Source organism: Cherax quadricarinatus, chromosome 47 (assembly GCF_038502225.1).
Source record: "Cherax quadricarinatus isolate ZL_2023a chromosome 47, ASM3850222v1, whole genome shotgun sequence".
Taxonomy (NCBI): Eukaryota; Metazoa; Arthropoda; class Malacostraca; order Decapoda; family Parastacidae; genus Cherax; species Cherax quadricarinatus.
In genome coordinates this window covers 25,865,105-25,878,715 of record NC_091338.1, presented here as the reverse complement: position 1 = coordinate 25,878,715, position 13,611 = coordinate 25,865,105, and the positions used below count along the sequence as shown (strand labels likewise).

The 13,611-nt window shown below is 43.9% G+C and overlaps 1 protein-coding gene across 1 annotated transcript in view; it reads right to left on the bottom strand.

Annotated features, from left to right (window-relative positions):
• LOC128696564 (deoxynucleoside triphosphate triphosphohydrolase SAMHD1-like) overlaps positions 1-13,611 on the bottom strand; it is a 266,099-nt gene that overhangs the window by 93,574 nt on the left and 158,914 nt on the right. Inside the window, exons 10-11 of the mRNA XM_070094765.1 lie at positions 4,837-5,038; positions 581-795 (exon numbers count right to left, since the gene is read on the bottom strand). Of these exons, the coding sequence (XP_069950866.1) occupies positions 581-795; positions 4,837-5,038 (417 nt within the window). The remainder of the gene's footprint in view (positions 1-580; positions 796-4,836; positions 5,039-13,611) is intronic.

Sequence of the window (13,611 nt, the reverse complement as noted above, 5' to 3'; positions counted from 1 at the left end):
TGTAGAGTATGCAGGTTCGAATCTTGATGTGGCCTGAGAGATAATGTTTACACGCACACACAAATCAGCATTCGAACCTGCAAACAGTTCGAACCTTCGCAGTTATTTTTCTACAACGCCAGACTCCAGAGCTCTCTCTCTCTCTCTCTCTTTTTTTTTTTTTTTTTTTTTACACAGGGTTTGACAAGGTTAAGGATCCCTAGCTTTATTGACAAGCTATTTACAGGTTAAGGATTCCTAACTTTATTGGCAAGCAAAGAGCTGTTACCTACTTCAGCTCATTTGAAATCATTTTTATTGTTATGAGACATACAAGTAGGGAACAGGATGAAATTGGAGCCATCTCTCTCTCTGTCTCTCTCTCTCTCTCTGTCTCTCTCTCTCTCTCTCTCTCTCTCTCTCTCTCTCTCTCTCTCTCTCTCTCTCTCTCTCTCTCTCTCTCTCTCTCTCTCTCTCTCTCTCTCTCTCTCTCTCTCTCTCTCTCTCTCTCTCTCTCTCTCTCTCTCTCTCTCTCTCTCTCTCTCTCTCTCTCTCTCTCCCTCCAACGAGATTACTAGACAAAAGAAGATGAATAACTGACCTAACAGGCAACATGTTGGACACATCTTCGCGCTTCATCTTCACAGTGTTTGGGCCATTGTTAGAATCATTCTTCTTATAGAAGTGCTGCTTTGCAAAAAAATCGTTGATTTCGATGCCGTAACTAACTTCAGAAAACAGAATATCCAACTTCTTGTCATCAGACTTCGAATTCGTTTCTATTTTCATCTTTACTTCCTCAGTCAATTTTTCGTTCTTCAATTTAAGGTATAAAAGATTATATGGAATTACACACACATATATATATATATATATATATATATATATATATATATATATATATATATATATATATATATATATATATATATATATATATATATATATAAAATAAGCGTGAATGTACATGGAGAAGGGAGGAGTGTAAAGGAGAAAGAGAGAGATTTTGGGAGATGTTAAGTGAATGTATAGGAACCTTTGAACCAAGTGATAGAGTAATTAAGAACCATTAAGAGAGGGTGTGGTAGGTAAGTTTGGGGTGCCAGGTGTAAATGATAATGGGAGCCCTTTGATTGAACTTTGTATAGAAAGGGGTTTAGTTATAGGTAATACGTATTTTAAGAAAAAAAAAGGATAAATAAGTACACAAGATATGATATAGGGCGTAATGACAGTAGTTTGTTGGGCTATGTATTAGTAGATAAAGGACTGTTGAGTAGACTTCAGGATGTACATGTTTATAGAGGGGTCACAGATATATCAGATCACTTTCTAGTTGTAGCTACACTGAGAGTAAAAGGTAGATGGGATACAAGGAAAATAGAAGAAGCAAGTAAGAGAGAGTTGAAGGTGTGTAAACTAAAAGAGGAGGCAGTTAGGGTAAGATATAAATTACTATAGGAGGATAGATGGGCTAGTGAGAGCATAGGCAATGGGGTCGAAGATGTATGGGGTAGGTTTAAGAATGTAGTGTTAGAGTGTTCAGCAGAATTTCGTGGTTACAGGAAAGTGGGTGTGTGAGGGAAGAAGAGCGATTGGTGGAATGATGATGTAAAGAGAGTAATAAGGGAGAAAAAGATAGCATATTAGAGGTTTTTACAAAGTAGAAGTGATGAAAGGAGGGAAGAGTATATGGAGAGAAAAAGAGAGGTTAAGGGAGTGATGAAGAAATCTAAAAAGAGAGCAAATGAGAGAGTGGGTGGAATGTTATCAACAAATTTTGTTGAAAATAAGAAAAAGTTTTGGAGTGAGATTAATAAGTTGAGGAACCCTAGGGAAAAATGGATTAGACAGTTAAAAACAGGAGAGGAGAGTTATTAAATGGAGAGTTAGAGGTATCGGGAAGATGGAAGGAATATTTTGAGGAATTGTTAAATGTTGGTGAGGATAGGGAAGATGTTATTTCTTGTATAGGGCAAGGAGGAATAACATCTTGTAGGAGTGAGGAAGAGCCAGTTGTGAGTGTGGGGGAATTTCGTGAGGCAGTGGGTAGAATGAAAGGGGGTAAGGCAGCTGGGATTCATGGGATAAAGATAGAAATGTTAAAAGCAGGTGGGGATTAGTTCTGGAATGGTTGGTGCTTTTATTTGATAAATGTATGGAAGAGGGTAAGTACCTTGGGACTGGCAGAGAGCATGCATAGTTATTTTGAATAAAGGCAAAGGGGATAAAAGAGAGTGCAAAAATTATAGGGGAATAAGTCTGTTGAGTATAACTGGTAAAGTGTATGGTAGAGTTATTATTGAAAGAATTAATAGTAAGACGGAGAGTAGGATAGCAGATGAACAAGGAGGCTTTAGGAAAGGTAGGGGGTGTGTAGACCAAGTGTTTACAGTGAAACATATAGGTGAACACTATTCAGATAAGGGTAAAGAGGTTTTTGTGGCATTTATGGATTTGGAAAAGGCGTGTGACAGGGTGGACAGGGGGGCAATGTGACAGATGTTGCAGATGTATGGTATAGGAGGTAGGTTACTGAAAGCAGTGAAGAGTTTTTACGAGGATAGTGAGGCTCAAGTTAGAGTATGTAGGAAAGATGGAAATTATTTCCCAGTAAAAGTAGGCCTTAGACAAGGATGTGTGATGTCACCGTGGTTGTTCAATATATTTATAGATGGGGTTGTAAGAGAAGTAAATGCGAGGGTCTTGGCAAGAGGTGTGGAGTTAAAAGATAAAGAATCACACATAAAGTGGGAGTTGTCACAGTTGCTCTTTGCTGATGACACTGTGCTCTTGGGTGATTCTGAAGAGAAGTTGCAGAGGTTGGTGGATGAATTTGGTAGGGTATGTAAAAGAAGAAAATTGAAAGTGAATACAGGAAAGAGTAAGGTTAGGAGGATATCAAAAAGATTAGGTGATGAAAGATTGGATATCAGATTGGAGGGAGAGAGTATGGAGGAGGTGAATGTATTTAAATATTTGGGAGTGGACGTGTCAGCGGATGGGTCTGTGAAAGATTAGGTGAATCATAGAATTGATGAGGGCAAAAGGGTGAGTGGTGCACTTAGGAGTCTGTGGAGACTTTGTCCTTGGAAGCAAAGAGGGGAATGTATGAGAGTATAGTTTTACCAACGCTCTTATATGGATGTGAAGCATCAATAATGAATGTTGCAGCGAGGAGAAGGCTGGAGGCAGTGGAGATGTCATGTCTGAGGGCAATGTGTTGTGTGAATATAATGCAGAGAATTCTTAGTTTGGAAGTTAAGAAGAGTTGCGGGATTGCCAAAACTGTTGTCCAGAGGGCTGAGGAGGGGTTGTTGAGGTGGTTGGGACATGCAGAGAGAATGGAGCGAATCAGAATGATTGGAGGGAGGGGGTAAAGGAAGTTTTGTGTGCGAGGGGCTTGGACTTCCAGCGGGCATGCGTGAGCGTGTTTGATAGGAGTGAATGGAGACAAATGGTTTTTAATACTTGACGTGCTGTTAGAGTGTGAACAAAGTAACATTTATGAAGGGATTCAGGGAAACCGGCAGGCCGGACTTGAGTCCTGGAGATGGAAAGTACAGTGTCTGCACTCTGAAGGAGGGGTGTTAATGTTGGAGTTTGGGAACTGTAGTGTAAAGCACCCTTCTGGCAAGACAGTGATGGAGTGAATGATGGTGAAAGTTTTTCTTTTTCTGGCCACCCTGCCTTGGTGGGAATCGGCCAGTGTGTTAATAACATATATATATGTATATATATATATATATATATATATATATATATATATATATATATATATATATATATATATATATATATATATACATACATATATATATATATATGTATATACTGTGAAGATGCAGGGTTTATTTTCAGGAGCTGTAAAATGTTGATGATGATGGCAGTGATTTCAAGTATTGGTCACAAAGGTTTACCATCCATTAGGAGTGAGGAAGAGCCGGAAGTGAGTGGGGAGGTGCGTGAGTCACTTGGAAAAATGAAAGAGGAAAAAGCAGCCGGAATTATAGAATCAATATGAAAATGTTAAAAGCAGGTAGGGATATAGTTTTGAAGTAGTTGGTGATTTTTGTTTACATGAATGTATGAAAGAACTGATAGAGAGTAAAAGAATTATGGAGGAATAAGTGAGGCTCAGTTTCCGGAATGTAAGAGAGTGGGAGATTATTTTGCAGTAAAGGTAGACCTCACAAAGGGATGATTGTTGACTCAATGGTTGTTTAACATATTTATTGATGGGATTGTAAAAGAAGTGAATACTAGGGTGCTGGGGAGAGGTATGGGATTAAACAATTAAGAATCTACGTAATACAAAGTGGGAGTTGTTACAGTTGCTTTTTGCTGATGGCACTGTGTTAGTGTTGAGCAGTCAGTGGAAAGAGAGAAGTTTGTGAATAGATGATAAAAGCTAAAATGATAAATACTGAGATACAGTTTTATATGGGTGGTAATGACTGACAATGTTGCAACTTGGCTGGGGAATGACACAGCAAAAATATTTTGTCGAAATGAGTATTATTCATTAAATAAATTTTTTTTTTTACTTTTAGACAGTATGAATTGGAGGGAACATGAGCAGTAATATTTATGACGGTGATTAGTTACTTATTTTTTATTTTTAAAGGGGAGCTACCGAGATAATGGATAATGAAACAATATGAAATTAAACTTAAGTTGATTTTGCTCTTGCAACAGAAGAGCGCCGCTGCTACTAAGTACTGTACATATAATGATTTGAATTCTCTCTCACTCTTGTCAATAAAATTGAAATTTACAATAATTTCAAAGTAAAAGTATTAAAAAATAGTGCATGCTAGAGAACAATTACTGTGGCAGAAAATGTATTATTCTTACCTTCGACTCATCAAAATTTGGAGGCAGCAATTTTTCAGCAACAGTTTTGTATAGATCTCTCTTTTGGATCCGTGTTAATATATCTCGAGCATCTTTCAGTTTACTCTCCGAACTTTCAAGTATTTGGTTGAAGACATTGTCAGTTAGCTTGAGGAAAGCTCTCGTGTCCTTATATGCTTCACTCAACTTGTATCTTCTGATACTGAGATAAATTAGACCAGGTATTAATAAGTGTTTCTTCATTAACTGAATAGTAATATCAAGCATCGTGCATGATCACACACACATACACACACACACACACACACACACACACACACACACACACACACACACACACAGGAGCTGTGACTCGACCCCTGCAACCACAAATAGGTGCGTACACACACACACAAACACACTCAAGGTGGACAGAGGATGTTCCAGAGATGGGACACAGAAACAAGGGGTCACAATTGGAAGCTGAAGATTCAGACGAGTCACAGGGATGTTAGGAAGTATTTCTTCAGTCATAGAGTCGTCAGGAAGTAGAATTGCCTAGCAAGTGACGTAGTGGAGGCAGGAACCATACATAGTTTTAAGACGAGGTATGACAAAACTCAGGAAGCAGAGAGAGAGACAGAGGACCTAGTAGCGATTAGTGAAGAGGCGGGTCCAGGAGCTGAGTCTCGACTCCTGCAACCACAATTAGTTGAGTACAATTAGGTGAGTACACTCACACACACACACACACACACAGATGACGTGAAGTTGATGAGAAGAATTCATTCGATCGAAGACTAGGCAGAACTACAAAGGGATCTGGAAAGACTGCAGACCTGGTCCAGCAATTGGCTCCTGGAGTTCAACCCCACCAGGCACATCTCCTGAAGTGCACATCAACCAAATAACTGCTACAGCATATGGGCGCCTAGCAAACCTCAGAACAGCATTCCGACATCTTAATAAGGAATCGTTCAGGACCCTGTACACCGTCTACGTTAGGCCCATATTGGAGTATGCGGCACCAGTTTGGAACCCACACCTAGCTAAGCACGTAAAGAAACTAGAGAAAGCGAAAAGGTTTGCAACAAGACTAGTCCCAGAGCTAAGGGGTATGGCCTGCGAGGAGAGGTTAAGGGAAATCGACCTGACGACACTGGAGGACAGGAGAAATATGGGAGACATGATAACGACATACCAAATACTGTGTGGAATAGATAAGGTGGATAGAGACAGGATGTTCCAGAGAGGGGTCACAGAAACAAGGGGACACAGTTGGAAGTTGAAGACACAGATGAATCACAGGGATGTTAGGAAGTATTTCTTCAGTCACAGAGTAGTCAGGAAGTGGAATAGTTTGGGAAGCGATGTAGTGGAGGCAGGATCCATATATAGCTTTAAGCAGAGGTATGATAAAGCACACGGTACAGGGAGAGTGACCTAGTAGCGACCAGTGAAGAGGCGGGGCCAGGAGCTAGTACTCTACCCCTGCAACCTCAACTAGGTGAGTACAACTAGGTGAGTATCTCACACTCAACCACACTCCCTATCTCTCTTTAACTTACTTTCTCTCCTTCTTCATCCTCCCCCTCATCCTCCCTACTCCTTCTACTCCCCTCCCCCCCCCATTGCTCTTCCCCCTGTCCCCCTTAGTCTTCCCCCCATCTCTCTTCCCTCTGCTGCTGTTTTCCCCCCTCCAGCTCCCTATCGTTTTCCCCTCCCTGTCTCCTCCTCCCTCCCCCCCACAATAAACACCCCCTTTCTACCCACAGCAAACACCACCCTCCCCACCACTCTTGGCGCAAACTCTTCCTTTTGTGAAAAAGAAACATGGGACACCATAAACCTGGACGGAGAACCAGAGGAATGGTGGATGAAGCGAGTGGTGGACCTGGGAGAGAAGAATGGGAGGCACAGTTCACACAAAGAGAGGAGGAGTGGGGGAAGAGGCTGGAAGAGATCAGCAAGAAAATGGAAGAGAAAATAGCTGAGGAGGGCAGGAAATGGGAATTACAAATCACAGCAGCTGAAGCTAAGATACAGAGCTTAGTAGAAGAACTAAAGAGTCTGAAACACCCCATAGTACCAAAGGACAGTACAGCAATGACACCAAGAGCTACTACATCAGTCACCGATGAGGGGACAGTAGGGAACAAAGGAGATATACTCTATGCGATGACTCCATCGGATCCAAGGGGGGCCTGGGAAAAGGCAGGGAGAACAGCAATAACTAATGAGGGGCCTAGAGAACTAATGAGGGGCCTAAAGAACTAATAAGGGGCCTAAAGTCAATGAAGGAGCTAAACTATACACAGAGGCTCTAACAGCCAACTGCCATGCCCAGGCAGAGATAAGCACAAGGACACCAGATAGGGAAGAGACAGTAAGAAGCAACGCGTCAATAGCAGGAACTAATTCGAATAAGAAGATGCTCAGGGAAGCACAGTGGGAGGATGAAAGGGAGAGGGCCGTTTTTTCTATGGGCTCCAAGAAGTAGATGGGGAAACTTATGAGGCAAGGAAACAGGAGGAGAAAAAAATGATTGAAAGCATCATGAAAGCAATAGGAGAGGACGACATGACCCAGCTGACAAATTTTCAGAGAATTGGGTGGTTTGCCGGGGGAAAAAAGCGTCCAGTCAAAGTGATCTTCAAGGAAGAATCAACTCAAAACCGGATCCTGCAGGAGAAAGCATGCCTAAGGGACAATCAGGAGTTCCGGAGTGTGTAGCTTGACTGAGACAGAACACAAAGAAAGGATGGCACTGAAAGAGAGAGTGCAACGTCACAAGGAGGAATGGGAGGCAAAGAAGGTGGAGAGCACAGGAAATCAGGCCCACATGGAAGAACAAACACAATCCCCTCCAGTACCACCCACAGAAGGAACACAACCAAGGCAATTCCAAAGCAATCAAACGACCTAACCCAAAACCCACTCACTGTACCCTCTACCCCCATCCCCATCAGCACAAACCCCACTGCCCCCATCCCCCTCAGTGCAAACCCCACCCCCACAGACACCCACAGTAACCCACACATCCCCCTCTGCATAAACCCCACCAACACAGTGACCCTCAATAACCCACACATCCCCATCAGCTCAACCCCCACCCCCACAGAAACCCATAGTAACCCACACACTGTACCCTCTATCCCCACCCCCTCACCACAATCCCCTCCCCCACTGTAACCCCCCATAGGCCCTCTCCTCCCATCCCCCTCATCACCATCCCCACCCCGACTGAAACCCCCCATAGGCCCTCTCCCCCTACACCCCACACCACAGACCCCACCCCCACTCCAACCCCCTATAGGCCCCTGCCAGGGCACGTGCTCCCCCTAACCCACCTCTCTCCCCAGACCACAGTTATTGAAAAGAAGTTGAAGGTTTGGTACACCAACGCAGATGGAATAATGAATAAATGTGAGGAGTGGCATGAAAGAATCAAGATGTCACCTGAAATTGTAGCGGTTACAGAAACAAAGCTCACTGGGATAATAACAGATGCAATCTTCCCACCCGGCTATCAGATCCTGAAGAAGGATAGAAGGAGCAGGGGGGGAGGAGGGGTTGCACTACTAATAAAAAACCAGTGGGGTTATCATGAAATGGAAGGAATGGACGAGATTGGAGAAAGGGATTACATAATAGGTACAGTTCAGTCAGGGAAACACAAGGTAGTCATTGCATTGATGTATAACCCACCACAGAACTGCAGGAGGCCAAGAGAGGAATATGATGAGTGCAAAAGAGCAATGGTGGACACACTGGCTGAGGTGGCACGAAGAGCTCACTCGAGTAGAGCGAAGTTACTGGCCATGGGCGACTTCAATCACAGGGAGACTGACTGGGAAAACCTGGAGCCACATGGGTGTCCCGAAACATGGAGAGCCAAGATGATGGATGTGGTGCTGGCAAATCTCATGCACCAACATGTTAGGGACACTACCAGAGAGAGAGGGGAGGATGAACCAGCAAGACTGGACCTAGTGTTCACCATGAGTAGCTCAGACATTGAGCACATCACATATGAAAGGTCCCTTGGAGCTAGTGACCACGTAGTTATGAGCTTTGAATACATCGTGGAGCTAAAAGTGGAGAGGGTAACAGGAGTAGAAAGCGAAAAGCTGAACTATAAAAGGGGGGGGGTACACAGGAATGAGAACCTTCCTACAGGAGGTTCAGTGGGAACAGGAGTTGGTAGGGAAATCAGTAAACGAAATGATGGACTTTGTAACAACAAAATGCAAGGAGGCATAGGAAAGGTTTGTTCCCAAGGGTAACAGAAATAATAGGAAGGACAGAATGAGCCCTTCGTTTACCCGAAGGTGCCGGGAGGCAAAAGTAAGTGCTCTAGAAAATGGAAAAAGTACAGAAAGCAAAGGACTAAGGAGAATAAAGAGATTAGTCGACGAGCCAGAAACGAGTATGCACAGATAAGGAGGGAGGCGCTGCAGCAATATGAAAATGACAAAGCATCAAAAGTCAAGTCTGACCCAAAACTAGTCTACAGCCACATCAGGAGGAAGACAACGGTCAAGGACCAGGTAATCAGGCTAAGGAAAGAAGGTGGGGAGATCACAAGAAACGACCCGGAGGTATGTGAGGGGTCAACATGAGATTTCAGGAAGTATTTACAGTGTAGGATGAAGGGACAAAGGGAAGACAAAACAGTGGCATACATCAACAAGAGATATACCAACAAGTGTTGGATGAATTACACACAACTGAAGAGGTGGAGAAGCTCCTAAGTGACCTTGATACCTCAAAGGCTGTGGGACCGGACATCTCTCTGTGGGTCCTTCGAGAGGGAGCAGGGACACTACGGGTGCCACTTACCAAAATCTTCAACACTTCCCTTGAAACGGGGCAACTACCTGAAGTATGGAAGAAGGCAAATATAGTCCCCATCTTTAAGAAGGGAGACAGAAATGAAGCTCTAAATTATAGACCAGTGTCACTGACATGTATAGTATGTAAAGTCTTGGAAAAGATTATCAGGAGGAGAGGGGTGGAGCATCTTCAGCAGAACAAGATTATAAATGACAGCCAGCACGGATTCATGGAAGGCAAATCCTGTGTCACAAACCTACTAGAGATTTATGACAAGGTAACTGAAGTAAGAAATGAGAGGGAGGGGTGGGTTGATTGCATTTTCTTGGACTGCAAGAAGGCCTTCGATACAGTTCCTCTCAAGAGATTAATGCAGAAGCTAGAGGAACAGGCATGTATAACAGGAAAGGCACTGCAATGGATCAGAGAATACCTAACAGGGAGGCAACAGCGAGTCATGGGTCGTGATGAGGTATCACAGCGGGCGCCGGTGACGAGCGCTGGGACCAGTGCTATTCTTGGTATATGTGAACGACATGACGGAAGGGATAGACTCAGAAGTGTCCCTGTTTGCAGATGACGTGAGATTAATGAGAATTAAATTAGACGTGGACCAGACAGGTCTACAAAGAGACCTGGACAAGCTGGACACACGGTCCAGAAACTGGCTCCTAGAATTTAACCCCGCCAAATGCAAAGTCATGAATATCGGAGGAGGGCAAAGAAGACCGCAGACAGAGTATAGGCTAGGAGGACTAAGGCTCCAAACCTCACTCAACGAGAAAGACCTAGGAGTGAGTATAATACCGAGTACATCGTCAGAAGCACACATTAACCTGATAACTACTGTTGCATATGGGCGCTTCGCAAACCTGAGAATAGCGTTCCGGTACCTCAGTAAGGAATCGTTCAAGACTTTATACACTGTGTACATCAGGCCCATGCTGGAGTATGCAGCACCAGTTTGGAACCCACACCAGGTCAAACACGTCAAGAAATTAGAGAAAGTGCAAAGGTTTGCAACAAGGCTAGTTCCAGAGCTAAGGGAAATGTCCTATGAAGAAAGGTTAAGGGAAATCGATCTGACAACACTGGAGGACAGGAGGGTCAGAGGAGACATGATAACGACATACAAAATACTGCATGGAATAGACAAGGTGGACAGAGACAGGATGTTACAGAGATGGGGTACAGAAACAAGGGGTCACAATTGGAAGCTGAAGACTCAGATGAGTCAAAGGAATGTTAGGAAGTATTTGTTCAGTCATAGAGTAGTTAGGAAGTGGAATAGTCTGGCAAGCGATGTAGTGGAGGCAGGAACTATACATAGTTTTAAGACGAGGTATGATAAAGCTCATGGAGCAGGGAGAGAGAGGACCAAGTGGCTGTCAGTGAAGAGGTGGGGCCAGGAGCTGAGTCTCGACCCCTGCAACCACAATTAGGTGAGTACACACACACACACACACACACAAAGACACATACACACGCACACACACACACACAAAGACACATACACACGCACACACACACACACACACACACACACACACACACACACACACACACACACACACACACACATACACAAGGTGGACAAAGACAGGATGTTCCAGAGATGGGACACCACAACAAACGGACACAGTTCGAAGCTGAAGACACAGATGAATCACAGTGATGTTAGGAAGTATTTCTTCAGTACACAAATAACCCGCACATAAAAGAGAGAAGTTTACGACGACGTTTCCGTCCGACTTGGACCATTGACAAAGTCACACTAACAGAGGTGGAGCAGGACGGCTATATATAGGCAGGAAGAGGTGGAGGTAGTAGTAGTAGTAGTAGTACAAGAATTGTATATAATACCGACAGGATGAAATTAAGACACATGCACAACACCCGGGCATCCCCATCGTAGACGTTTCGCCATCCAGCCAGCCACTGGATGGCGAAACGTCCACAACAAAGACAACCAGACGCCGCACATGTGTCTCAATTTCATCAGTAGTTGTAGTAGAAGAAGAAGAGGTAGTAGTAGTAGTAGTGGTAGTGGTAGAAGTGGGAAATAAGGATGACGAGCCAGTCAAATACAAAGGATGGGGAGCACTGCAAGAGAGCTAGATACCCACAGAGGGAGAGGAAGCGCATAGAGGTGCGTGAAAGGGGAAGTGGTGAAATAAATTAAATGAAGAAGGAACAGAAACACGAGACAGGAGAGAGAAAGACAACCCAGAGGTTGTCTTATATACAATTCTTGTATTATATACGGTATTATATACAATTCTTGTACTACTACTACTACTACTACTACTACTACCTCCACCTCTTCCTGCCTATATATAGCCGTCCTGCTCCACCTCTGTTAGTGTGACTTTGTCAATGGTCCAAGTCGGACCGAAACGTCGTCGTAAACTTCTCTCTTTTATGTGCGGGTTATTTGTGTATCGTTCCAGTCACGGTATTGTGCCTTTTTGTTATTTATTTCTTCAGTAACAGAGTAGTCAGGAAGTGGAACAGTTTGGGAAGCAATGTAGTGGAGGCAGGAACCATACATAGCTTTAAGCAGAGGGATGATAAATCTCATGGTTCTAGGAGAGTGAACCAGTAGTGACCAGTGAAGAGGCGGAGCCAGGAGCTATGACCCCTGCAACCACAACTAGGTGATTACAACTAGGGGAGCACACACACACACACACACACACACAGAGTGAGAGGGGAGGATGAACCAGCAAGATTGGACCTTGTGTTCACCCTGGGCAGCTCAGACATTGAGGACATCAAGTATGAGAGTCCCCTAGGAGCTAGCAACAACGTGGTTCTGTGCTTTGAATACATAGTAGAGCTGCAAGTGGAGAGAATAACAGGAGTTGAATGGGAAAGCCTGACAATAAAAGAGGGGACTACATAGGGTTGAAGAACTTCCTGCGGGAGGTCCAGTGGGACAGAGAACTGGCAGGAAAGCCAGTAAATGAAATGATGGAATATGTAACAACAAAATGCAAGGAGGCAGTGGAAAGGTTTATTCCCAAGGGCAACAGTAACAACAGGAAGACCAGAACGAGCCCCTGGTTTACCCGACGGTGTAAGGAGGCAAAAACAAAATGCAATAGAGAATGGAAAAAGTACAGAAGGCAGAGAACACACGAAAATAGGGAGATCAGTCGCAGAGCCAGGAATGAGTACGCGCAGGTAAGGAGGGAGGCCCAACGACAGTATGAAAATGACATAGCATCGAGAATCAAGACTGACCCGAAACTGTTGTATAGCCACATCAGGAGGAAGACAACAGTCAAAGACCAGGTGATCAGATTAAGGACAGAAGGTGGAGAACTCTCAAGAAATGATCAGGAGGTATGTGAGGAGCTGAACAGGAGATTTAAGGAAGTTTTTACAGTAGAGACAGGAAGGGCTGTGGGAAGACAGCACAGAAGGGAACATCAAGAGGGAATATACCAACAAGTGTTGGATGACATACGAACAACTGAGGAGGAGGTGAAGAAGCTCTTAAGTGACCTTGACACCTCAAAGGCGATGGGACAGGACAACATCTCCCCATGGGTCCTTAGAGAAGGAGCAGAGATGCTGTGCGTGCCTCTAACCACAATCTTCAACACATCCCTTGAAACTGGGCAACTACCTGAGAAATGGAAGACAGCTAATATAGTCCCCATATTTAAGAAAGGAAACAGAAACGAGGCACTAAACTACAGACCTGTGTCTCTGACATGTATTGTGTGCAAAGTCATGGAGAAGATTATCAGGAGGAGAGTGGTCGAACACCTGGAAAGGAACAAGATTATAAATGAAAACCAGCATGGGTTCATGGAAGGCAAATCTTATATCACAAACCTCCTGGAGTTTTATGACAAGGAAACAGAAGTAAGACACGAGAGAGAGGGTTGGGTAGATTGCGTTTTCCTAGACTGCAGGAAGGCCTTTGACACAGTTCCCCACAAGAGATTA